The sequence below is a fragment of the Hyalella azteca genome, unplaced genomic scaffold (assembly GCF_000764305.2).
Source record: "Hyalella azteca isolate HAZT.00-mixed unplaced genomic scaffold, Hazt_2.0.2 contig6741, whole genome shotgun sequence".
In the NCBI taxonomy this organism is placed as follows: domain Eukaryota; kingdom Metazoa; phylum Arthropoda; class Malacostraca; order Amphipoda; family Hyalellidae; genus Hyalella; species Hyalella azteca.
In genome coordinates, this window is record NW_025936893.1 from 334,279 (window position 1) to 361,805 (window position 27,527).

Below are 27,527 nucleotides of genomic sequence, written 5' to 3' on the forward strand. Positions count from 1 at the left end.
TTACCGTCGGAATATTGAGGAGAAGGCTTAGAAATGTGAGAATATTTTCTAACACCTCGAAGAAAATGAAAAATTTGGCATTTTTCGATATTTCTTATTCTGATTTTTTTGCAATAAGTTACGTCATTTCTTCTTCTAATTTTGGATAAATGTCTATACTATTTTTATTTAAGTTATTTCTTGACAGCTTTACTGTTTTTATTATAACCGGAAGGCCACCAGTAAAGAAGATCTTATTTTTTTAAACCAAATTTCGAGTTTACTTTCTAGTTCCCTCGCTAACGGTCTAATAGAGAAGTATAAATCTCAACATATATTCTTTTCAATTATTTCTTTTTTGTGTGGTATATGAAGCTTTTAAGAAACGGATGCAGAGTAAGAAAATTGGAATAGATGTGAATTTAACATGTAATAAATTATATAAATAACTAAATTCAAGGACAATTAAAATGAATTTCTGCTTGCTCATAAGTGTACTTAAAATTATTATAAATCAATAAAATTAATTTAGTTCATATACTCATTACTGTTCGACTTACCCTAATCGTATCAAAAGTGTATTAATGTAGCCTATCGAAGAGTAAATTCGCCATGAATATTTCTATTCACCGCACCTGTTCACCCAAAATTGTGTAGTCACCCATAACATTGTTTCGTCCCCCACTAGTTCTGCGAGCTAAGAACTCTGCGTCTTTGTTAGGCAGACGCACATAATGTTAGTAAAATAACAACAAAATAATAGTAAAAAAATGCCCATTATTTTAATTAATATTTTTTGACCAATTTATAGTAAACCAATGGATAATTGCTAAAATTTTCTAAGAAAACTGTTACCTCAATTCAAATAGTTAGCATGAATGAAAAATGCATGAGTGAAGAGTACACAAAGCAAAAAATATTTAATCGCTAATTAAATGATCCTGATATTGTTCACTTAAACTACTCGAACGTAGAAACCTTTTCTTTTGTAGTAATTGTAGTACAAAACCTTCTTTTTGTAGTAAGTAATTTTGTCTGTGTTGCATGACTTTATCTGGGCTGCGCTGTTTTAAAAATACCTGGGCCGCTGATCTTCTTTATTATGGTTAACCAAGCTGACAGGAGCGGGTGTATTCATCCACGCACGGTCCTGTCTGAAATAAGGATAGGAATCTAGGTACTTATCAGCACTGTGTGCGTTCTCTTGGATATATTTCTTTGAGGCTGCATTCTTCAACCAACTTTCAAACGACGTGTCACTTTCACTAGGATATGTTGACGAGAGCTGAGCATGAGGTGGCCCTTCTTCCAGTATTGACTCATGTTCTCCTTCATATCGCTTAGGATGCTGCAGGTCAGTTGCCGAATAAAGTGCTTTCAGTGCGTCAACTTTAGCTGTTGTTTCTGTGTTGCGATTTGTTCTGGGGATGTTAATTGTTGCATCTGAGATGTTCGCTCTGTTGGCCGCTGGAAAGGGTGGAGTCTGCACGGGTTGGCCGGCTGCGTCCGCTCCTGCGGGAGAAGATTGGCGAAATTGAAATGCAATACTTTTTATTTCATTTATTAATTATCGCTCGCAGTAGGTAAAATAATTTTCAAAAATCGAGAGAGGCTATGGAAGCAGGCAGCAATTTATGAACTCCTACATATTCAAATATTATCCAGTTTTAAAATCTTCGATTTATTGAATTCTCGATAAGATGATCAAACACAGTAACAACAATAAGATTTTAAATGAATTAATAAAGCAACCAATGGAGTAATCAGCAACAAATGCATGCGTCTTCATCGTATAAACTGATTATTATTGAGTAAAAGTCGCATTTAATTTTACAAACACTCGCGTACGTTGAGCAACAAATTATTCTGATTGCGAAGAATCCCAGGTAATTATTTGTTCCAAGCAAGCAAAGTTTTGCCTGCTTCTCCAAAGCAACAGACTATTTTTGAATATAAATCAGATTTCATGTACATAATTTTACTTACTTATCATCTATCCGAAACGTTGCAGACAATTCGACCAAAAACATCCCTGCTATGAAAAAATCCCCCATCATCAGACGTGTACAGCAAAAGAAAATGAACAGGAAACAGGAAGAAAAGCCACAGCAAAGCCGGCCACGGGAGGCAAAGAAGTACTCGTTCTCTACTAATGAGATGTTCTCCACACTGAAAACATCACATTCTTGGTCTGAATATTGTCAGGAGAAGCTTGAGCTTATGCAAACAACTTGGAAATTTTGGCATTAATTCTTGTAAACTTGCTTGCATTATGCATTACAAATTTTATTCTTAATGAGAAGAGACTCGGGAAGAATTTTAGTGCAAATTAACAAAGGAACATTTTGATTTCCAATTTACAATTGAACATTATCTTTATTAAGTAAAAATTGAAAATGGCTGCACTACGTGGTCAAATTAACGACTGGCTCGTTTCAACGTTACTTTCACAAGAATTAACCAAAGGCAATTCCTCGTACGCAAGTAAATTCTTAAAGATTTTATTTTGTTCACGAAGGACTGGGATTCGTTTTTTGTCGAGCTCTCCAGCACGTTGCAGCTCCTAGAATGACTCTTCACTCGCGTGCTTGCGTTTGCAGGCTCTAGGAACACTCGAGGTGGAGTGCTAAAGTGCTGTTGGTATTGAGGCAGCTATAGCACTACGGAAATAAAACCTTCAGCGTTGCAAGTAATTCACTGCAAGAGTTGACGACATATCAGACTCCTGTTTTATGCTCATGACGTCGCTGTGTGAGAAGGTATATAGGGTCAGATTTCTAGCTAACGGAAGATGTCGGTACTAAGTTTAGTTTCCTGTTAGACTCTGTCTAAATTTGATTTTAGCGAACCTTATTAATAAATTTGACGTGGTTATAAGTTCTCCTGCACTAAGAAAATTATTGTTAGAAGAATCGAACACATGAATCCTTCTTTCAAACGGAGGTGAGAATTTCAATTTGAGGTTTGTTTCTCTCGAGCAACAGAAGTATGAGTTATCAGTTAAATATTAGGCATTAATAATTTGAATTTTCCAAGTTATGCAGTACTTGAATTATGTATCAGTATAAATTGATAGATTAAAAAAGCTTCATCAGTAAATAATAAAGTATATTCATATAATACTATTAAAAAGTAGATGCTCATGAAAATGAAGCTATATATAGCATTAAAAATATTAAAGCAATGAATTCACTTAATTGTTTGGTAAGTTGCAGTAAAGCTTCTATTCCGGGACCATTAAAACGTCACTTATATTTTTCACCCAGCAAATTTTATTGGGCTGTATTGTCAGAATAGTGACGCATTTTTACTCGTAGCGTTGATACACCCTTTTTACAGGACAGACTGCGTCAGAATTTTGGTCGTTGGGTCAGAACGATAGCTATATGAATCACTTCACTATGTGGACCAAGTCCCACTCATTTTTCTGAACGTACAGGCTGTATAGTACGTTCAGATATATATTCGTAACAGTACTGTATATATTGGTAACAGTAACAGCCTATACAGTAACAGTACGTTACTGTATAGGCTGACCGCTACCAACAGCCCCCGATCTTCTTCCTTCAAGACAACAAGAAAAGAAAAATATATTCGGTGAATCTTGCTTTGTTTCCAAGCCGGCGTGCGACCAAGCAGTGTAGTAATTTTCTCCGCAGCTATAATTCAGGTGATTGGAAAACTCGGAATTTGTGAAGGCTGACCCCGCATTTCTCTGCTATGTAGGCTTGGGAAATTCAATAAATAGTGAACGAATGACGGTGCTGGACTGGACACTAGACTGGAAATACAGTAGCAGAAAATTATCACGAAAATTTTCAACCATATTTTATATCTTAGTTTTTGAGAATTGCATGAAACTTCTTATTAGAAATGAAACTTCAGAAATATCAATAATTTCTTCTCTTATTATGTGACTTTGTAATTTCCCAGACTTTTTGCGATAAGTATTTTATTATTTTGAGGTCCTTTAGGCTAGAAAATTTTTCGTGTCTGTATATATTTATATTTAACTGAAGGAGTAACTGTCATACGGTGCATCAAACCCTTTATAAAATTATAATAATTTTCCAATGTTCCCATTTACAATCTCAACTAAATTCCAGTCTCCTCTGATCCCAAAATTTTGCACAAAATTTTCCGGTTTCCAAATCAATTTCATTTCACAGGAATGAAATGCTTTGCCATTCCAGGAACTGGAAGCTAATCATCGCCCAAAATATATCAGCATCTCGGTTGCTAGGATCGAATTACCCTAAATGGGCTCTATCATGACGCCAAATTCGCGCCAGAATGCCTGCCCAAACGACTTGTATTTGAAGGCAGTCTATGAGACAGAGAAATCTCCACTATATTCTTATTTGATGCAGTTCAGTTGTCACAACTGGAGTTGCATGGACTTTTGATGGCACGACCTCGTGTGTGAGAAACTTAAAGTTTCCCGCTAGATGACGGAGTTTCGCTGCAACGGCAGTGAAACAATTTCGCCAGAGACCATCAAGCCCGCGGATAAATTCTTACAAGGCCTATAAAAATAATTGAATGGGCAAAATGTATTGTACATGCAAGACGGGGGCGGTGCGGAGGCAGGGATAACGGGGTATCCGAGACGTCATTGCTGGGCAAGGCATAACCTCTTAGCTTAATATTAAGCGTGCATATGCCATGTTAGCGTTAATATTAAGCGTGCATTTGCCAGGTTAGCGTTAATATTAAGCGTGCATTTGCCATGTTAGCGTTAATATTAAGCGTGCATATGCCATGTTAGCGTTAATATTAAGCGTGCATTTGCCAGGTTAGCGTTAATATTAAGCGTGCATTTGCCATGTTAGCTACTGCAAAATCTGACTATTCAGTTATTTATTCTTGCAATTGATTATATTTTTATTTTTTAAGCTTTCCTCTTCCATCTTTCCTGATAAAAATTATCCAAAGACTTTCAACGCACCATTATCAAAATAACAACCGCGGTTGAGTACTTAACAAGACTCAAAACCTCGTTAATTATAACTTATTAACATAACTGAAGCAATTGTGTTTTGGACAACTTATTACATAACATGAGGACCAACAAAATTAAAAAATTATTTTTTGTTCAAATTAATGATATCTATAACATTATTTTATAATAATATTTATAAAATTATTTATAATATTTTTTGTTGTCACTATTTATAACAACAATACGGAGTTCATAGTCTTGTATTATATTGAAAAGTTCTATCAAGATTGACCGTTGATATGCGATTAGGAATAATTAATTAAATTTGAGCTTTTCTTCGCTGTAGACATCACACAGAACAAGCAAAGTCAATTTGCATTCCACATCTTCTATCCTGAACCTGGTCATTCTCATGCAAGCATCTCCAAGTCACGTTTATAATTACAGTTCTAGTGTCTGCATGTCACGGTTTAGAATATTTTCTCGTCGGCGTTTGATTTACAACCAAATTATGCAGACTTCTATGCGATGAATTTATAGAGCGCAGCGCTGCATAGCAGACGCAAGCATCCTGTATGCAGAAGATGAATGATATTCATCTGTATGCGGCGCAAATGAATGATATTCGCACGCTTTTTATCCGCGTAGGATTTAATTTACTAATAGGAAAGTTAAATTTCATATAATAATAATGCAATGAAGAGCTAGCAGTAGTAATGGCATATTTAGTCACTTGTGTTTTTATAGGAAAAATAACCAAACAATTAGGATGAATTAACAACCAGAATTCTTATAGCCAATAGTTGACAATTATATATCTGAAGCTGTTCACAGTTACTTATCATACAAGTGAAGAAATAATTTCAATTTCCCTTCTCGTAATTAAATGAACTGTTGAGTTTTGAAGGGTTGCAGATTTTATCCTGAACACTAAAAATTATTCATTATTTTTAATCATTAGTAAATCATGTGCTGCGGACATTGAGCGGATGGATAATATCTTCAACCTGGGATGACTGAAGAGAAGCGCTTACGAACAATCTGTGCTGTGAGGTAATGAGGTGGAATGCCATATGCGCCTTCGTGCTTTTCTTATGTACATTAAATTTCAACAAAAAACGCATGAATGAGACTAATTGCTATTTCATTTGATTATGTATAATAAAACTAATCGTAAAATGCAACGCATTAGAGCGGCATGTCAATGAAACTCACACGTTCAGCGATGCTACTTCAAATTTAATTTACCTTATTAGAAAAAACACTAATGCGTTGTGTCTTATTACGAGGTTCGAAGGACCAAATTATTAAAAAATATTCAACAAAAAAATTCAACGTCAATCAGCATAATATTTATCAAGCCATCAGATGTAGGCAATTGTTGTTGGAGCGTCGCGGAGTTGATGAGTCTCATCCATCATCGCATGCACGACTTCTTGGTCACGTTATGTCAACAGGAAAATCTAGGATTTCGAGGTATCAAGACCGGCAGCGTAAACTCCAGCGGGTCGCATTCAAGATCTCTTGAAGTTTTCAGCAGCTACCTTAGCAAAATTTAGAGTCGCCCCAGCTTCTGGTACTCCAAATCAGAAGCTGACGCGTCTGTAAATTTTCACTGGGACGTAGGAACTCGGGACAAGATCCCTGGGCAAGTTCCATTCACGACAACCACCGATATTTGTCAGAAAAGGTCAACATTTCGGGAGTAACCATTAATCAAAGGCCTTGGCAGCGTTTGTCAGGACACAAACATTGCCTTGAAAACACGCAGCTTTCACCCCCGAAAGGAACTCGGCAAACAAGAAAGGCGGTGCGAGCGTCGAGGTCTTAGAAGTGATTGTCGCTCAGATGGCATCTCGGAAGTGAGGGAAAGACGGCATCTTGGACAGGTGAGGAGAGATGAGAACAAATAAGGAAGTGAAATTAGAGACATACCAGCAATGAAGAAAAGCCGAAAGGAAAATGAGAGAAATTAAAAAAAAATGAATGAATCATATGGGAAAGGAAGACCTCAAAGTGCAACCACAATAAACGCCGGATGAAACAGATGAAAGAGTAGCTTGAAAGAAAGCGTAAGAAAGAGAAGAAGAAGGGGAAAAGTATGAAGAATTCGAGTGCGAACGTGGATAGGTAGGGAAGAGAATAAACTCTTCGAATAATAAAGAGAATAAGGAAAATCTAAAATAATGCTGAAATGTTGAGTAAATAAATTTCCTTAGGAAATGAAACCAAAAAGGAACAACTTTGGGATGATAGTAGCAAATGAGCTTGTGTGCATAAATGAATATTGAGGAACAATGGAAAGAGACAACATTAATAACCATAAAATATAAAGGACAAGAAATACATCAATGAAACTGGAAGTTCATATGGATAAAAAAAATTGAGTGTTGAGACAAGTCTCTTGTAAAAAGAAGGTATTAATTAACATGAAGTGTTGACGGGAAATCTAGCATGTAGGATTTAAAATACATTTCAACTACCAGATACCTCCAAAATTTCGTCCCAGTTCAACGCATAGTTATAATCTTTTCCTAAGTTATTCTACGAGTTCCATTTAAAAGATTTTATCTACGGACCATCTTTAATTAGAGTATATCAACATATTTTTCGGTAATTTGCATCAATGTCTTGTAATTTTTATGCATTGTAATTATTTGCCAAGGTTCTGATCTAATGTTGCAAAGGCCTTCATATTGTAGCTGCGCTATACGTCTGTCTTTTGTTTGTCCAGGTTCACGCTGGCAACGAGTAGGATGCGTTGCATTCGCCCTGTCTCTTTTTAATGATCAGCGTGGGGTGGTGATTGCAACCTCGTGTCGCGTGAATCTTTGGCAATTATTCCGTAATTTTATTAAGATTCAATACCGAAAATTGTTCCTATTGTTATTAGAATACAGCAGAGGTGACATTCATGATCTCTTTAAGTGGCGGGTAAGCCTATGCATCTTGTGAATATATGGTACACGACCTAACGATTACCTTGGTTTAAAGTTCTACACTGTTTATTTGCACATTTCTAACATGTGGAGATGCACAGGATAAATACTGGCAAACATCCCCCGATCGACTGTAATTTTGTGGAACAGCTTAGTTTGACTATTATATTAAACCTATTTTGTGTATTTGATGGATGTTCCAGGTGGACGTGGGCACCGGATTTACCTTCTGGCTCGAGGTTCAGAGAACTTAAGTGAAGTTCCTTGGAATTCCCACTGTAATGGAAAACCTGAAACGAATAAACTTCACTGGAGGAGGAACCCTATAGTTCGTGTAGTCGGGAGTTCCCGCTTGCCGCGAATTGACGTACAGACCAATTCTTCAACAATGGTTTTGGTCTTCGTAACTGAAATGGTTATTTTTGCTTGTCGTGTAATTATTTCGCAGTGCGTCATCCTAGCATCTATGTATTTTTTGAGTTGGGTCTTTTTTTTGTCGTATACACCTTTTAGCATGTCTTGTATATAGGGACTAATGTATGATACTCTAGGCCAGCTAAGGTTTAGCTTTTTTGTAAGTTCTCAATAAAGCTATGTAGCTTTAGTAATTGAAGTTTCCCCTTTTCACTATCACGTCCACAATATTGACGGGTAGCATATATATGTTGTAAGCTCTCCCACAACAATATGCTTAACCAAAAAGATTAATCGTGGGCCTAGGGCGATTGAATGTTCATTTGTTGACCGTATTCCAAATAATTACACAATTATGCGTGATGCTCGCTACAAGTAACCTGATGCATTCCCTTCACCAACATGCCCTTCCACCAGCAAGCCTCTTCACCAAAAAGCCCTTCACCAACAAGCCCTTCACCAACAAGCCCCTTCACCAACAAGCCCCTTCACCAACAAACCCTTCACCAACAAGCCCCTTCACCAACAAGCTCTTTCACCAACAACAAACAAGCCCTTTCACCAACAAGCTCTTTCACCAACAACAAACAAGCCCTTTCACCAACAAGCTCCTTCAACAACAAGCCCCTGCACCAAAAAGCCCCTGCACCAAAAAGCCCCTTCACCAACAAGCCCCTTCACCAACAAGCCCCTTCACCAACAAGATCCTTCACCAACAAACCACTTCACCAACAAACCCCTTCACTAACCAGCCCTTTCATCAACAAGCCCCTTCACCAACAAACCCCTTCACCAACAAGCCGCTTCACCAATAAACCCCTTCACCAACAAAACCCTTCACCAACAAACCCCTTCACCAACAAACCCTTCACCAACAAACCCTTCACCAACAAACCCCTTCACCAACAAGCCCCTTCACCAACAAACCCCTTCACCAACAAACCCCTTCACCAACAAACCCCTTCACCAACAAACCCCTTCACCAACTAGCCCTTTCACAAACAAAACCCTTCACCAACAAGCCACCTTCACCAACAAGCCCCCTTCACCAACAAACTTCACCAACAAGCCCCTTCACCAACAAGCCCCTTCACCAACAAGCCCTTCACCAACAAGCTCTTTCACCAACAAGCCCTTCACCAACAAGCCCCTTCACCAACAAGCCCCTTCACCAACAAGCCCCTTTCATCCACAAGCCCCTTCACCAGTTTCTTCACAACATAACAGTTTCTGGCCTAACTTCAATACAGGTTTGAATAGAGGGAAAATTTTCACTTACCCCTCAGGGCCCTGGACCAAGCGGACTCATCTTCCTTCAGGAATTTTTCCATCAAGTTAACATCTGCAAAAAATGTAAACAATGATGAGAAGCTTCCTACACGCGAGTCATAATTCTAGAGCGAACGGAAATTTTGATTTTTTCTCCGAAGGTCTTTGAAAGATGATAGAAAAAAAGGCTGTTGTGTTGAGGAGGACAAAATAGAAGGTTCGAGAATTTTATAGAGAGAGGCAATTTGATATTTGAGGGCGTGTGAAACTTATCAAAATTGAAGAGTTGTAGAAAGTTCGTGACCTCAAGAAGTGTAAAGTGTTTGTGAACTCATGCAGCGTGAAGAGTTATTAAATTGAGGGAGTTTGAAGTGCTCCTAAATTCATGCAGCATGTAGTGTTAGTAAATTAGGGGAGTGTGAAGTGTTCATAAATTCATGTGGTATGAAGGGTTATTTATTGGAGGAGTGTGAAGGGTACGTAACACAACAATTTGTGAAGAGTTTGTTAGCTCATGGAGTGTGAAGTGTTTAAAAACTTAGGGAGGGTAAATTATTTAATAATAATTCAGCCTAATCTTTATTAATATTTTATTATTTAAATAATTTAATAAATATTATTTATTAATAATTTTGTGCATTGAAGTAATGTGAAATATTCGTAAATGGGAAAAAACGGTCGATTCGTGCAGTTGAAGTGTTTTTAAACTTAAAGAACGCAAAGTGCTAATCAACTTTTGGAGTGTTGATTGTTCGAGGAGAACAATAGTGAAGATATTCATGGAAATAGAAGATTGACGTATATGATAATTGAAAAAGGATAATAGGCTCAGGGTTCACGGATAAAAAAACAGTGTGTCCATTGTCCATTCATCGAGCAGATACTCATGCTAGTGAAAGAAGTTGTATATATAAATTAGATTGAGTGCAATTCATTATAAAAAATTATTATCAATATAAACGAGTAATAAAATTAAATTTATAACAAATAATTTTAAATTAAACACAAAGAAATGGATGCACTCATATTTACAAATTAGAAGGAAAAAATATATAAAATTCACGATTCATGTTTCGCCGCGTTAGTCGTACATCAATCGAATGAAGTTACTCACTAAAAATCGTTCAGTTACCTCCGTATTATCCGTCAGTAATCGTGAAGTTACCATCGTAATACTTATAAATAATCATGAAGTTAACATCATAATATTAGTCAATAATCATCAAGTTAACCACGTTGTATTAATCAATTACCGTTAATTTAACTTCGTAATATACATCAATAATCGTGAAATTAACTTCGTAATATCCATCAGTAATCGTCAAGTTAACCTCGTAATATTAATCAATTATCGTGAATTTAACTTCGTAATATCCATCAATAACGGTGAAGTTAACTTCGTAATATCCATCAATAATCGTGAAGTTGTCTTCGCAATATCTATCAATAATCGTGAAGTTATCTTCGCAATATTAATCAATAATCGTAAAGTTATCTTCGCAATATTAATCAATAATCGTAAAGTTACCTCCATAATACCCTCCAAACGCGTTAAAAGACCTCCGCAATACTTACCATGAGTCTTGGGTCTGCCGAAATTCTCCTGCAGTGACGACGTGTAGAAAGCTTGGAAAGTTCGATCGCCAATGTCTGCCACACACAATACATCGTTAGCACTCAGCCATTGTTAAGATTTAAATAGTCTGAAATTTGCGACCTACATGCTAACAAAATGCAAAGCCACAAAAAATTATATTGGAAAAAATGGAACCAAGGTACTTAAAACTGAAAATCGTAAATCTTGTTTCATTTATCGTTGATTGACTTATTTCGTTCAAAAGTTCCTTGAAACCGTTGTAATATTTTGTTGTATTCCATTTGATTTCCATTTATTGATCTAATATTTGTCTTTTTTTGAAGCAAAATCTTCATCCGACGAGATTTCATATTTAATTCAAGATATAGTAGATAGTAGATTAATCCAAGATAGTAGAATTTCAGATATTTATTTAAAAATTATATATTTTTAACCATTTTTACCTGTTTCGAAATTCCCAACACATTCGCTCTTCATGGTGACCACTCCTTCTAAGCTCACGGCCACGGCACACCAGGCAGTGTCTTCTTTAACAGCATGGCGGCCGGAATTGATTCCCGATAATCTTGCCACTTCAGCTTGCGAGATAGCCGCAAAATCTTTATGTCCTCCGTCAAGCATGGAGCGAGGAAAGCGTTCAGTGTCGCGTAAAACGCCCGGGGCAAATTTATTGCCATCCCCATGAGGTGGAGTGAACGTGAAGTGGCCGGGGGTCGAAGAAAGTTTTGCTGGATCAAAGCTGCTAAATACATTGGATTTGATCAAGTCCAAACGGTTGGTGGAGTAGTATGTGCATGCTGAAAAGTGGTGTTGATCGTAATAAAATGGGAAGATGCATGGAAAACCGCTTCGGGTCATCACTACTGCCGCTCGGTTTGAAGAATCTGAAAGTTATTGCAGTTAGCAAATAAGCAAGGAAAATGTATAACTTAGGTTATTGACATGACCAAGCATAGAAAGAGAAATAGATGTATTTTGAATTGCCATCGAGTACTATAATTAAATCTTGTACATCTTGTCAATTGTCAACCTGACAATTGATTTTAGTAACGATAGAATAAAAATTAGGATTATGTTAAAGATGTTAATTATGTGACAAATATGAATTGACATTAACACAAATATGAATTCCAAAAATACCAAGTCAGTAAAATGAAATTGGTCAACTTGAAAAAAAAATAATAATGAAACGGACTCGGAGTTACTTGTTTAAGCTGCTAATTGAAACTTATTTCAGTAATCGCCTCTTACTGTTCACACATTGATACCCATAAGCTCTGTAAAACTCTTTTAATGAAAATACAATTCCCAAATATTGAGCTAACGCACCATCACTCGTGATACAGTCATCAATAGACGTAGGTGCGCCGAACACGTCCACCTCTGTAGCGCACCACAGGCGGCCGCCTCCTACAGACGCGCATGTCTCGTACGTGACGCCTTCGTAGACGAAGGGAAACACGCACCGTAGGCCTTTCACCGTGAACGTGTGCGCGGCTGATAGTAAGATTAATTTTTGTTGAATAAATGTAGTTTATTTATGTTTGAAATATATATTTTTAATATGGTCATTATTTTATTATGTATTTGATATTTTATTAATAATTCATATTCATTTAATAAATCATTCATTGATTTTTTTACGGGCTTAGATTACACCATATTCGACAATTCTGATGAAATCCTGAATCAATACCAGCGATATTATTAGAAACATATCATCAATACTAATTCAGGCACAACATTCTGGCACTCCTGCAATGCACTGACATTAACACAGTATTATTGAACATATCTTCCGTCATTACCAGTATTTGTCCATCTCTGAAATGCATTAATCTCACACATGCACTGGGGCACACACCTTGCAATGGGGCGGGGGGTAACCCATCTGTTCTCCCTCGGGTAGCATTAGACAGCGATTCTGGAAATGGCCCGATTAAATTCCGATAAATTTAACGTTGCTTCGAAAGCAAGTACGTGCAATTTGTGAAACGCGAGGCCATTGTACTGAAATATGGACATTGAATGGAGGGTCTCAGTGGATTAAGAAAAGATTGTGTGGATTGCAAAAAAGCAAAAAGATTGCAAAAAATGGATCTATGCTGGATATCGTTATTTAATACTACTTGCTATTAATAAATTTATATTATATTTCATTATTTTAGATCACATTTAATTCCAAAAAATATGTGTTTTTAACTTTTTACACTCTAAATGGAAGATGAATCACTGAAAATTCGATGGTAAACGCTACATTACAGTCAGCTTTCTGCTACCAAAATCTACTTACCTCTGTAGCGAAACTTTCATAATATATAAAAAATTCCACGGCAAATGTTCCACATTTTAACATCATTTCTGAAGAAAATCCACGGACTTTAGTTTGAATATTTAAGTTACTTTTCCTCTAGCACAAAGTAATAAGTCCGATATATTCTAAGAAATGTTTTAAAAATCGCACCAATATGAGGAGTGCATTAAAACCTTCACATAATTATTAAATGTTATTGTGATGGGACAAATGCTCTACATTATCATCATTCTCAGTTTCTGCCTGCTGGCCCTAGTAAACGAAGATGACCATGAACTACGTCCAGTATTGAAAAGTGCACAAATATATTCCAATACACGTCAGAATAAAGTACAGATTTAAGGAAAACTTCGCGAACATCAATTAAGTGATTACATACAAGCAAATATATGTGTTTATACTAATTGAAAAGAGCACAAATATATTTCAATACACGTCAGAATAAAGTACAGATTCAAGGAAAACTTCGCGAACATCAATTAAGTGATTACATACAAGCAAATCTATGTGTTTATACTAATTAGCGCACAGATTTTAAGTTATACAGCAGATTTAGCTTATGCAGAAATGTCAGATACTGTCACAAAAAGGAATCAACTATCATTTATAGTTCAGGAAGGAATGGGCTACTCATAAGCTACCAGCTTCTTCCCAAGAAAATATTCATTCAATTTTTCTTTCTTGTCTTGCTTAGAGAAGTGCGGCGATTTTAAAACCAGAGCACGGACATAAAATGGCCCGCTACACTATAAATCCAAACCATAGCAATGTTACACGGGAATAGTGTTTGGTGTTATGTATACATTAATTAAAGTGATAATTGCATTAAAGTAAATATATATTAAAGTGAAGTGAAAAGAAGATGAAAGCATATGAACCAATGATTTCGAGTCAGCAGAACTACAGCCTATAATGAAATGAGACGTTGTTAATACCAACATACCTGGACAATAATCCCAAGCTAAAGGAGCCCCAGTTGCATCAAGCTGCGTCGGACACCAGGGTTTCGTATCACCGATACATGAACTGTGGACGAGTCCTTGGTAGAGGAATGGGATGATGCAAGGGACTCCGCTGGCTGTGATGATGGTGTCCGTTGTTTGACGGAGTGACGATGAAGGAGAAGCGTCTGTAAAGTTGAAAAAATATATATATATAACTCAGTACTCACTGCAGTGAGTGACAGAGAGCGCATTTTCTCGTAGACGAAAACATGAAGTCACGGACGGACAGACAGACAGACGGACATGGCGAGCACAATAGTGCATTTTTTATATAAAGAGAAAATGCGCTAAATATAGAAAATTATCTTCGTAAAACTTATGAGCTCATAAGATTGATGCACGGTTGTGGTAACAGACGTGCTTGCCAATTTCAATGAAACGAGTGCTTTCAATTACGACGATTAATTTATGTATCAATCATGCGATAATAATGAGATGCATGTCATTAACCAGTGCAGCCGGACGTCTAGCCATTAGCTTTTTCTAATAAAATTTAACGTAGAAAATTTATACGGAGAAATGCACGAAATACTTAATGCAGAAAAAAACGAGGCGTGAAAATTTACTGTAAAAATTAATTAATGACAAAGTTTCTGTGTTTTCGAAATACTTTTAGTATTCACAAGGGATTTAGAGAGTAGAGTTGAGATGGTGAATATTTTCCTTCGCGTGATTTACTGATAAAATATTTTGATATTCTGAGAAAAAATCCACTAAAAAACATGATTTTTCGAAGCTGATATTTTTTCCTCGTAAAGGAAGAATTGCCACTTTACACATGAGCCGGAGTACGACAGCAAATCGGAAAATATTTTGAATGAATGCTGAAATTGATTAATGCTTCCTATCTCCTCGATTTTATAGCACCCATTTCGAAGTAACACAACACCCAAGCTTAATTTCACTCATAAATTTGCAGTTGTTATAACAAACTTTTTTCATAAAAAGATGAGACAGAATTAAAACTCGAAATAAGGCGAAATTGAGCCGAATAATCACCTCGTGGAAGAACTGGCAGTGGCTTTAGAGCTGAAGCAGGATAGTTCAAATCTGAAAACGAAAAAGTAACGACAAAAGATAAATGAATTTTACAGCGTTGAAAAACCAAATATATCGAATTTAAAATTAAAACCATTTGAATATTATTACGTAAAGTGGTGCATTGCCACGCATTTGTGCATTATTTATAAACATGCATTTGAATCTGTTTGTTGGCAAAAAATACTTGAATTAAAATATATTCGTTATCCCAAATAAGAGCGCCACAAACTATTCATTCTGACTTAATTATTACCGACTTAATTACTCACCCCAGTTAGGTACACATTCATCAGTGAGAATAGGAGAGCCCTTTGTTGTGACTGAGATCGCACACCAAGGGCGTACAGACTTGCCAGCTTCCACTGTGACACATCCGTAATACTGCAAGCCTTGGTACACAAACGGTACGCTGCAGAAGTGGCCTTTTTTCGTCTCGATTTTCACGAGTATGTCTGTTAAAAAAACAACTTAACATCTTAAAAAATATAACTCAGTATTCAATGCAGTGAGTGACAGAGAGCGCATTTTCTCGTCAACGAAAACGTGAAGTTACGGACAGACAGACAGACGGACGGACATGACTAGCACAATAGTGCATTTTTTCCATAAATGAAAAAATGCGCCAAAAAGTAATATTTAAATTTTCAACATACAAATCTTGGTAGATGGAATCCGAAGACGCATGAGTAATTTCATGCGTGGAGAATATCATAAAAGTTAGCTGGTCAATGGCATAGATCTAAATTATGAGCATCTATCAATTTAATAAGACCATTTTCAGAGAACAGCGTGAAATGATAATGTTATATGTTTTCATTTCCATTTTAACCAGAGTTAGTGAAACCATTTAATATGAAAGGGATTGGAGGCTGCCGTAATAATGGTACCGTAAAAATAAACGGCGAAAGGAACTTTGGAAAAACAAACGGCATCCCCTTAGTTAAAGTAGCATATTTCCATTAAAATTTCATTACACTTTTGCATTGAATAAAAGAGTCATGGACAGCTCGCTAACGAACTGGCGACCGTCTGTTCAACTGGGAGTGCCGACTCTGAAATCAAATAATTTCACATTTTTATTACGATCTTCAAAGTCGACCTTTTATTAATAAAATTTCTGAATAGAAACCTATTAGTGTCTCAAGTTTTAGTTTTATGCAGGGTCTCAAGTGAATTGAAGATAATATTCGGCACGTGTGCTTTGATTCTGAAGATTAATCTCACCATGTACAACTGATTTTACGCTGGAAACTAACGATTTCACTTCTCAGTTATGCTTGAAGTGCAATGCGAATTTTATCTCAACAATTTGCACTTGTACGTTGTACGTTTTTAGAAACCGATTTCAATAATAAAGCAGAATAGAAATCGCCGAGTTAAATCCATTGAAAACGAATATACGTGAAAAAAATTTATTTAATGTTGCAGGTATGTAGACTTACATGCTACAAATTCAACTCAGAGGGATGCGCAATGTAAAGGTGACGCTACATTTTCATCTAAAAATTCCAGAAAGTTAGAAATGCACGAATGAAAAATGTGACGGCCGGATTCGATGAGGCACTCTGAGGACGTCCCATTTCCGGACCAGAAAATATCGAGCATGGCTATTATGAAGCGTCAATTTCCAGAGGAGAGACTATGTGGAAAACTCTAGCAAAAATAAGCCACGAAAAAGAGTACACTGCGCCTTATCTCCGGACAAAAGAAAATAATAAACATGTCACTCTATTGAACAAAAATCAGGAGTTTTTGGGAGCGTAGGGCTTTTGGATCGATGGCCGAGACTTTCCTACCATTTCCATGTAAATAAACATCCAGAGGAAGGTTTTGAGCCTCGCTATCATTCTCCTGATACTCGCCAGGCCCACAACAGCCGAAACATCGGCTACGCTCGGCGCTGAATGCAAAGTTGCGTCTGGTGTTGGCAGAGGCACCGAAAAGAAATAAGTAAATTCCAGGTCTTCATTGTTTTTCTATTGCGAAGTGTTTCTACAAACACATCGAAGTGAAAAGGCATAGCTTTCTGAAACAAAACAAAAGCTTTCCGATGTTCAGGCTCGTGTACAAAGAAACACCAGCGACCAATCGAATCTATTGCAATTCTGCTGTCAGAGGTTATGATAATTGTAATAAAGTTTAAATTGACTAGCACACAAGAAGAATGGAGGATTTTTACATTCAAAATCATCTAAGGAAAGAAATAAAATCTTTACTAATAGGGAGATGGAAGTTTGAGGGTAAAATGTTGCTCAAGTACCTAACGTTCGTTGAAAATCCACAAACTTATTCATATATTTAATAATAGTTCAAATTGTATTCGTAAATGCGTCATAAGCACACATTGTACGTGCCGTAAGTGTTAGTTAAAATTATTTTTATGACGTATTTCAAAATTCTAAACATTTTTACACGATTTTTGCAACTGTTAACGTCTGCTGTCAAAGGACTGTGGCCACCTGCGAGATCTTTGTAAACACGTCTTCCAATCGCCCCTAAGGACCACAAGGGAACGAAGCGGTCCCCCAGAGGAGATTATCTCAAGAGGCGTTAAAGTTACCGTTGTTTGGCGAGGGATTACAATGCAAGCTCTTCCTCACTGCCAGGTAACGAGAGAGTTTCTTTTATTCTAAATTTCACCGCCAAATCGAAACTCAACGAAGTCTTGACTAAAAATTCGAGATTTTCGTGGTGATGATACAATGATGCGTCCAAAGTGGGATTGATAATTTTGATTGAAGCCACCAAGTCCGCGGACAAAAAAAGCCTATAATTCAATATTTACGAGTAAATTTCTAGGTTACGGTGCATATATTAAATTATTATTGTTTCGTACTTTTTAAATTTTAATAAGGAAGTGCCGACATCATAAATTTTTGACGGACAACACAATAAAAAAAACGAAAACGCGGACTTTGTCCGGAAAAAACTACCTGCAACTCACCGGTGGGTCGCGCCGCACTTAACGTGTTATTAACCGAAGTTGATTTTATTTATTTTATTTGTTATTTACCGAAGTTGATTTTATTTATTTTATTTGTTATTAACCGAAGTTGAGTTGAGTTGATTAACTGAACAGATCCGTATTAATATTTGTTAGTGAATATCGTTATATTAATGCAGCTTTAGCTGAATCTTTTGTTTGAAAAGTTATTGAACCCTGAAAAACCAGTATGAATATTTTAGGTAAGTTGGCACGTCAACTAGAGTGTGAATAGCAAAAGAAAAAAACTCACCTTTTTCGAGCTGATTTAAGTTCGTTTTATACCGTAGACTTCGAGTAAAGTTTTTATAAACGGCCTCTGTGGACAATAATTGTGATTAAATTTCAGTAAGAAGCATAAATCATCAATAAGCAGAAATCAGATTGGCTATATGTCTTTAAAATGATCATGTAATCAGCATGTTCTTGTAACCACGTAATCAGCATGATCATGTAATCAGCATGTTCTTGTAACCAATTTGTATGATAAAAAGTGGAATTGAGATAATTCTTCTGATTCTTTTTTATGCGGCCATAAGTATATCATTATCGCCCGAATTTTTTATATTCATTCGATTCATCATAACTTCTTCCGACTAAACCTAACTCCTGCAGAATATTAACCTTTCCCGATTCATGTTAATTTCCCTAGATACATCTTAATTATTCCAGATGTCGACTTTCCTCAATTACTCTTAACTTCACAAAGTACCTTCGAAGTTCTCCTCATTCATCCAAACATCTCAAAACATATCACAGTATCTCAAGATGCATCCTAACTTCTCCTAAAGAGTTATAACTTCATTTAATATATCATAACATCTTATAAATCTAAAAGTTTCAGCCGCATCCTAATTCTTCACATAAACAGTTTTGCTGTCGACTATAATAAACTAGATGTACTATATGTGTCGGGTTTAGTAAGCTATACGTTGTATATACAGTATGTGTCAGCTACAATAAACTATACGTAATTTGTGTCAGCTACAATAAACTGTACGTAGTATATGTGTCAGCTATAATAAACTATACTTAGTATACGTGTCAGTTATATTAAACTGTCCTTAGTGTTTGCGTCAGCTATAATAAACTGTACGTACGTATACTCACGCCAGTTCGGGTCACAAATGTCGTACTCTATAGGGCTGCCGTCGAGAGCCAGCGAGGTGGCGCACCAGTAATGGCCGCGGTGACTGTCAGTATTTTGGTCAAAATATGCTTGCATTGAGCCGCCAATCATTGAGCCTGGGATGATTGGTGCTTGGGTGCAGGTAGTGTACAGTTTTTTGTTATACGAGAACGGGAACACGCACCAACGGTTGCCCAGCGTTTGGATGCTCGGGAAAATCACTGAAAAAATACAGTTATAAATTAATAATGAACTTATTTGTAAGTAAATCTGTCATTTTAAAAATAGCGAAGATATCTGAGTTTTATAATTATTATATCCCATCAATACTCTGAATTTGGCAGCTTTAATTCAAGTTATTGACAAAATCCTTCTGCGCTGCATTTTACCAGGCCGAAAAAACGCGATTATTCGAAAAAATATGTTGGGAAAGAATTTTTTACTACAAGAAACACAAATTGAAAAAATGTGCCCTTGGCCTCCTTCAGTTGGATGATTTTGACGATTTTCGGACTGCTTTTTTAATTCAGTCAATTTCATTCCGTTCAGTGAAGGAACAAAAATTTCTTTATTTTCGTGTTTGCCTTGTTTAAAAAATTTCTTCACAGTTCGTCTTTGATATTGGAAAAAATAGTGTAATTTTAACTTGAAGCAGGCTGTTGTCGACTAGTGTATATGATAAACTTCAAGCGCTCATGAATAATCAGCAAAATTTAAACTTAAAAATATGAAGCACATGCACAACCAAGTAATGCCTAATTAAACTCGTTCGATTCTAAATGTGTTTGACTCTCATCACTTTTACTTTAACACGAAATGAATAAAATTTAAAACATTTTGTCAGTGTGCTAATTAATTGGCCCTTGCATACTGCGCAACTTGCGTCGCGGAAGGTCATTCCTGCAAAGAAATGACCGCTTGTACATAATGCAGCGATGCACAGCTTGTGCTCGCATGCACTTGAGCTTGTCAAGGCAATAATGAACTTTGTAGTGTAGGTGACAGTTACGACGGCTCTAATTCACAACGGTCGAAGGGCCAAAGAAAGAAAGGCTCCTCACAGAGCGGAGAATTCTCTTCCATTCTTTCGAAAGGATTTCGAAAACACGAGTTCTATAGTAGAGCCAAAATCCAACCTTATGTAGAGCTCGTTAAAAAGTCCACGCAGGAATATCGTGATATTTTTGGCCACTCGTTGACAGACGGTTGGCCGCCGATGTTCAAAGCATGAATTGTCAACAGGGTGAAAGAAACGTATTTATATTTATTTAAGTCAAGACAATGTCAGTTGAATGGAATTTTCTAAATAAGATGCAAGGGATTTTATCTTCTCTAATGCATGATGACAGCATTAAAAATTTTATGCAGTATTCAATTTCATCGCAAGAAAAGCTGGAATCGAGCATGACTTTCTTCCGTTCTATGAAGCCATGCGTTAGAAGTTATGTGAAGAAAATACTTCCCATAACTATTTTAAAATTAAGTAAAGGTAATGAAAATTCATAGTAGGAATTATATCTCACCGATTTTTTATTCTTTATTCTCTACATTCGGTAAACAAACGTTTATGCAGTGAAATAATTATTGCAGTAAAATATTACTTTTTCGTTTATGTACGAGCTAATTTTGAGCTAAGAATAGTAGAATTTTGTTAAAAATTTGTTAGGAAAGTTTATAGATGAAACCATAAGAAAATGAAAACTTACGGTTTAGATGCGGATACACTTCTACGAGAAGAGTACTCGACAGTCGAGGAGTATCTGCATGAGAGACACTAAATAATATATAATAATAATGAAAACACTAAATTATTATAATTTGTTAATCAACTCCATGTGTTTAAGCATTTGCGCCGGCACAAAGTTTAAATCATAGTTATTGGCCTAATTTTTTATGCACGAGTATTGCACGTCAGTTTATAACATTTACCATTATGATGCAACGATTTTGTTACAAATTTCATGCCGGACGAAAACTAAATTCAGGGAACACAACAAATAACGTTGTTGCAATTCGCAATTTAAACTTGAGACTACCCAAGTCTTAAAACTTGAAAAAGAAAATAAAATGGTTATTAATACCAAAGTTTGAACATTTTGTAGAGTGAAAGTAAAAATAACAATGAAATAACTCAAATCACCATTTTCCTCGAAGCAGATCCCGGACTTGACTACATGTCCAGACGGCGTCACCTCAGTTGCGCACCACAGACGGAAGCCTGAAGTATTTTAAATTTAGTCTTTTAAGTATTGAAAAACGAGGAAAATTTTTGTAGATTCGTTAAGTGCAAACTAATAAGTATTAAAAAACAAGGAAAATTTGTGTAGATTCGTTAAGTGCAACTTAATTAGTATTGAAAAACGAGGAAAATTTGTGTAGATTCGTTAAGTGCAACCTAATTAGTATTGAAAAACGAGGAAAATTTGTGTAGATTCGTTAAGTGCAACTTAATTAGTATTGAAAAACGATTAAAATTTGTGTAGATTCGTTAAGTGCAACTAAATTAGTATTGAAAAACGAGTAAAATTTGTGTAGATTCGTTAAGTGCAACTTAATTAGTATTGAAAAACGAGTAAAATTTGTGTAGATTCGTTAAGTGCAACCTAATAATATTATGAGAGCATGATATTATTGTTTTCCACGATCAATTGTATAGATATAGCCGGTCTAAAATATTGGCAAGTGGGAAAAACTAAATTTCGTTATTGGAGTGAAAATAACTCTTTGGACTACTCTAAAATCACTATTAAATTATCTCAATTTTACGCTCAAATTACTGAATAAATTTTCGAATGATTATCAATTGCTTCAAGTGCTTGCGTTATTGCTAAGGGTTTCCTCTCTTTACCTGACCTACATCTTATTATTTACTGCTGAACTGCACAACATTATTCAAATATTATTTCATTTAACTACTTAATTAAAACTTCCTGCTCATTACTCAACATAATGATCTTTTTTAATGCCGAAGGAAATGTTAACGAAAACCCTTAACGGTTCATACTTGTTTGGTCTTATTTTAAATTGTAAATATTTTTGTAACTGCTTATATAGAGCATGACACATAATATTGACAAAATGAACGCCGCTCACCAGGGGGAGCTGAAGAATTATAAACACAGGTGGAGTGCATGCGGTCCTCGAATTCAAAAGGAAACGTGCACAAGTGACCTTGTCTCGTAACTTGAACTTTCTTGTGACCTGCACAATGACTATAATTAGATACGAGGTGCGTATTTATAACAAAAAGTATTCATTTCTTTTAACTTACTTCGGTTTCACAATATCTTAATTTTACAAGCATTTAAGATTTATTAGGATCGTGCTAATTTTTAAAGTTTATCTTACAATGAACTTTAATTTTAATTCCAAGCAAGAGTCTCACTGATTGAAATAACATTTATTGATCGGGAATACCTTCATACCAGCAGATTTGAAGCAGAATTCAAACTGATATCACTTTGAGCCGCCGATTTGCATCGTGATTTTCATTTATTTTATTTAAATGCCTCAAAAAAGAACATGTCTGCCGAAAGCCTGCTTTCCCACTGCTAGCCTTCCCTGCGCGGCGCCGGCTCGGTTCAAATACTGCTTCGAATTTTGACTGGGGGGCTATGACTTACCCTATGGGTTATGACTTACCCCATGACTTACCCTCCTACCATGGGTTATGACTAACCCTATGAGTAGAAACTTACCCCAGTGAGCGAGACAGACTCCGTAGACGATTTCTGTCTGGGGAGAAGTCACGTAGCTGCCATCACGCAACAAGGAGGTCGACACGGAATGTTTCTCTCCCACCACGCACCACGGAGAACGCGTGTCGTCCACGCAGGAAAGGTATGCTTGATTACCATATTGGAATGGCAGTTGGCAAGGGATGCCTTCGCTTGTCAGAGCCACGAGTTTTCCGCCTGTTGCAGAAAAGCAAGTCAAAAATGTTTACTAAAAGTAGTCGCGTTGTTATTCAAAACCAGTATTTTTCATACCTTAACACCCAATTTGTTCCTGTAGTGGTAAGCAATAGTGTACTTTTTAATAAGCGATTCGTTTCGCTAGAGTCTTCACAAAATTTTTTTGCAAAGTCTTATCGTAAGTATCATTTCTTTTATTTATTTAATCAAACTTACGCGCCCCTGCAATTAGGTTTGACTTGTATGACGTAGTTTGCCACGAAATTATCCTCGTGATGCAATGCCTTTATTCGTGAATATTTTTAAATGCCGATCCACCCTAAAACTATTCCTAGTGGCTTTTGATTGCATCACTTTTGATTTTGAATTGCATGAATTCTATTTCAGCATCGCGCCAGTCATCAACGATAATTATCGCATCATTTTGGATACAAATTTAATTTTTCATAATATTTAGCTGAAATAAAATTTAACAGATTAAAATGCTTTATATTTGCTACATGTTTTTATGCACAAAGCTATAGTTTTAAGAAGAACCACTATAATTATTGACCCCTTTCTCGAAATGAAAATTTGAAAACATTATAACTGAGGATAATATTTATATCAGATTTATTTTAAACTCATCTTTAACGCGAGCTTCTGTAGTCATTGTAAATCCATCAAATATTTAGACATTTCCTAGCAACGTTCTGCAGCGCAATCAAACATGCCAGTAGCGCAGTAAAAGCACACACGACAGGCTCCGACCCAAAGCCATTTGCATCGACAACTGCTTTAGTTATGCTCAACATGAAAAAGAAATTCTGCTGGCTCGAAAAAAATCCTGAACTCTTTTCAAAAGTTCGGATAATTTCGTACACAAATCAGATTTTAAATGTGACGTTTCTTGAATGGGACGTTGTTTTTTGTTTTATGGATACATGGCATATATGAATGTTTAAATAATGATTTCGCCTGTTTCCATTTTACTCGAGTTTTGAGAGTCTACTATTACATTCATATATCAATGTATAATAATTTAAACAAGTAGCAGTCTCAATTTTATTAAATCCGCTTGAATATTTAATTTTATTCAAAATAATTAAATATTGAACAATGATTGGTATTGTGGAATATGTTTTTGCAAAAGACAGCCCTTGATCGACAGCGCAATACATATAATAATGATTGGTATTACAGACTATTTAGTTGTTAAAAACAGACCTTGATCAAGAGAACAATATATATAATAATGATTGGTATTACAGACCATTTAGTTGTTAAAAACAGATCTTGATCGACAGCACAATATATATAATAATGTTGCTGTTATAGACTATATATAGTTGTAAAAACTGACCTTGATCAGCAGCACAATAGCTCCACTTGACCATAACTTTTTGATGAACTTGAGTTGCGCACCATCCCCTGCCACGCTCAGTGGTAGTACAGCGATGGTACTCAGTACCTCGGTACACGAACGGGAACACGCACTGCTTGTGGTCCTCCGTGAGTACCACTTTCTTCATGCCTGTGGTAATGAAACAAGAAATTATTTATCTAACACAGGTAATTCATGAGTAGGTGAACAATATAATAATTTTTATTTTATTATGAAATAAACTTTAAAATCCAAAGATGAAACACAAATGGCCCCAATGGAAAAAAACGATCTGTATGAACAAGTTGGAAACTGTGGACATGAAATTTTAAAATGACAATTTGAAATAAATAATGGAATGCACGTATAATATAAATGAATAAAAATAATTTATTCAAACTGAAAATAAATCAATTACAGAGAAAACCCGACACACTTTCATTATTTATTAGAACTACATAGTGGATACAAAATTTAAACGACTGAATAATTGAAACTTAAATTTGCATAGCATAAATTCGGGAAAGGATCGAAATTCAGGAAAGGATCGAAAAAAAAAAAACAGAAAAAAATTAATACAAATTCCAATGATGAATTCTAATGACTGAACGATAAATGAATTGATAAAGAAACTTAGATTTTAGAAGCAAAATAGTGTGTTTTTCACCGAGGTCAGCGACACAGACGTCCCAGGCGACGACCTCCTCCGTGTCGGTGACGGCCGTGGCACACCACGGGACGCTGTGGCCGGCGCCCGTACAGCCGAAGTGACGCGTGCCACGAAACACGAACGGGAACACGCATGAGCTGCCGTTGACGGTGCGAGAATATCCTGCACGATGAAGTGTCTTGAAGAAAACACTTTATCTAACTGGTATTATACGGAAAATTCATGAAGGAAACACTTTACCTAACTGGTATTATACGGAAAATTCATGAAGCAGGGGCAATACTTCGTGTGCCACGGAACACGAACGGGAACACGCATGAGCTGCCGTTGACGGTGCGAGAATATCCTGCACGATGAAGTGTCGTGAAGGAAACACTTGATCTAACTGGTATTATACGGAAATTCATGCAGCAGGGGCAATACTTCGTGTGCCGCGGAAGACAAAAGGGAAAGACGCAAGAGCTGCCGTTGACGGTGCGAGAATATCCTGCACGATGAAGTGTCTAGAAGAAAACACTTGATCTAACTATAATATTTATTAAAATCACTCGTTTGCTTGAATCGCAAGTTAACAAGGAATTTAAAAGCAAAGAAAATACCACAAAAATTCACCATATCTTTATAAGAGAAAACGTTTCGGAGTAAGTAATATTATATGGAAAATTCATGAAGCAGGGGTCATACTTTTACAACTCGCTAAGTGAACGTAAGAACACACGCTCTATTCCTTGTCTGTGAATGGTTGATTTTGCTTGAAAGGCCGTCAATTATTGGCTGATGAACTTACGATCTCTTAATTTTTTTTTAAAGTATAGGCCCTGAACTATAAAAATTGTTGATAACTCCGCTAGTCAATAATTGCCGGACTTTCAAGCTGAGACGAGAACTCACACAGTCACAGACGAGAAATCAGCCGCTACGTGTACATAAGCATGTTTTGATCGTCTGGCACCAAGAATCAAGTGATGAAAATACCAGATTGATATTTTCAACATAATGGTCGGTCTCGGAACTCGGTGAATCCGAGACAAACATTGCCGCATTAGCAATGAATATTTGGAACAGAGCAATATAACTAATAAAAAAAATAATATAATCACTTATAAGTACCTAACAAAACAACATAATAAAATCACTTATAAATACCTACAAGAAATATAACAATATATTACAATCACTTATAAATACATACGAGCAATATAACAATATAATAAAATCACTTATAAATACCTACAAGCAATATAACAACCTAATATAATCTTTTATAAATGCCTATATACAGGAATGCGGACTGTCAGATTAACGACTCAAGCAACTTATAAATACCTACAAATAATATAACATATAATATAATAAAATCACTTATAAATACCTATCTACAGACTATCTATCTATATGACTGTCATATTGATGACTCACGCAACTTATAAATACCAATCTACAGACTATCTATCTATATGACTGTCATATTGATGACTCACGCAAGTTGCACATGTCGCCGTAGAAGCCTTCCGTACACGTACAGGTGCCGGGGGCAGCGCACCAGCCCCCGTTGAGGCAGGGGGGTGAACACACGGGCAGGCAGGAGGGGTAGGGGGCGGAGGTGGAGCTCGTCAAGTCTAGGAAAAATATCAAGAAGCGAATTTTTTCTTCATTTTTACATTGTATAATAACAAGGGTAAAAATAAGGAATTATAGTGAATTATTATTGAATTGAAGAGTTATTGAGAATTATTATTGAAGAATTATTATTCATTATTGAGAATTATTGATCGATTTGAAATAAAGCATCAAATGATGTTGTGTGTAAAACATATATTATATTAGAGCGTACATTAAAAAAGAAACAATTTGATGAAGATAAAAGTTTATTATGATTTATGGTCAAAATAAACCTCAGTATTGCGTCGAAGTCATGGTATGAGTACATCAATGATGTCAATGTTACTAATATGATCATAGTTCATCT

At 36.1% G+C, this 27,527-nt stretch overlaps 1 protein-coding gene and 1 long non-coding RNA gene across 2 annotated transcripts in view; one reads left to right on the forward strand and one right to left on the reverse strand.

Moving 5' to 3' along the window:
• Positions 1 to 470: 470 nt before the first annotated feature.
• LOC108668644 overlaps positions 471 to 27,527 on the reverse strand; it is a 62,663-nt gene continuing 35,606 nt past the window's right edge. The window contains exons 30-48 of the mRNA XM_047880978.1: positions 27,040 to 27,177; positions 25,842 to 25,904; positions 25,556 to 25,720; positions 24,868 to 25,038; positions 23,310 to 23,525; positions 22,705 to 22,812; positions 21,752 to 21,829; positions 21,318 to 21,371; positions 19,593 to 19,832; positions 18,736 to 18,801; positions 15,769 to 15,951; positions 15,458 to 15,508; positions 14,398 to 14,583; positions 13,005 to 13,064; positions 12,470 to 12,637; positions 11,584 to 12,024; positions 11,119 to 11,193; positions 9,554 to 9,616; positions 471 to 1,491 (exon numbers count right to left, since the gene is read on the reverse strand). Coding sequence (XP_047736934.1) covers positions 1,049 to 1,491; positions 9,554 to 9,616; positions 11,119 to 11,193; positions 11,584 to 12,024; positions 12,470 to 12,637; positions 13,005 to 13,064; positions 14,398 to 14,583; positions 15,458 to 15,508; positions 15,769 to 15,951; positions 18,736 to 18,801; positions 19,593 to 19,832; positions 21,318 to 21,371; positions 21,752 to 21,829; positions 22,705 to 22,812; positions 23,310 to 23,525; positions 24,868 to 25,038; positions 25,556 to 25,720; positions 25,842 to 25,904; positions 27,040 to 27,177 — 2,969 coding nt within the window. The 3' untranslated portion in view covers positions 471 to 1,048. The remainder of the gene's footprint in view (positions 1,492 to 9,553; positions 9,617 to 11,118; positions 11,194 to 11,583; positions 12,025 to 12,469; positions 12,638 to 13,004; positions 13,065 to 14,397; positions 14,584 to 15,457; positions 15,509 to 15,768; positions 15,952 to 18,735; positions 18,802 to 19,592; positions 19,833 to 21,317; positions 21,372 to 21,751; positions 21,830 to 22,704; positions 22,813 to 23,309; positions 23,526 to 24,867; positions 25,039 to 25,555; positions 25,721 to 25,841; positions 25,905 to 27,039; positions 27,178 to 27,527) is intronic.
• LOC125178057 lies at positions 7,715 to 8,169 on the forward strand. The gene is made up of 2 exons (XR_007156770.1): positions 7,715 to 7,855; positions 8,064 to 8,169. It is a non-coding gene; the product is annotated as an uncharacterized LOC125178057 (long non-coding RNA).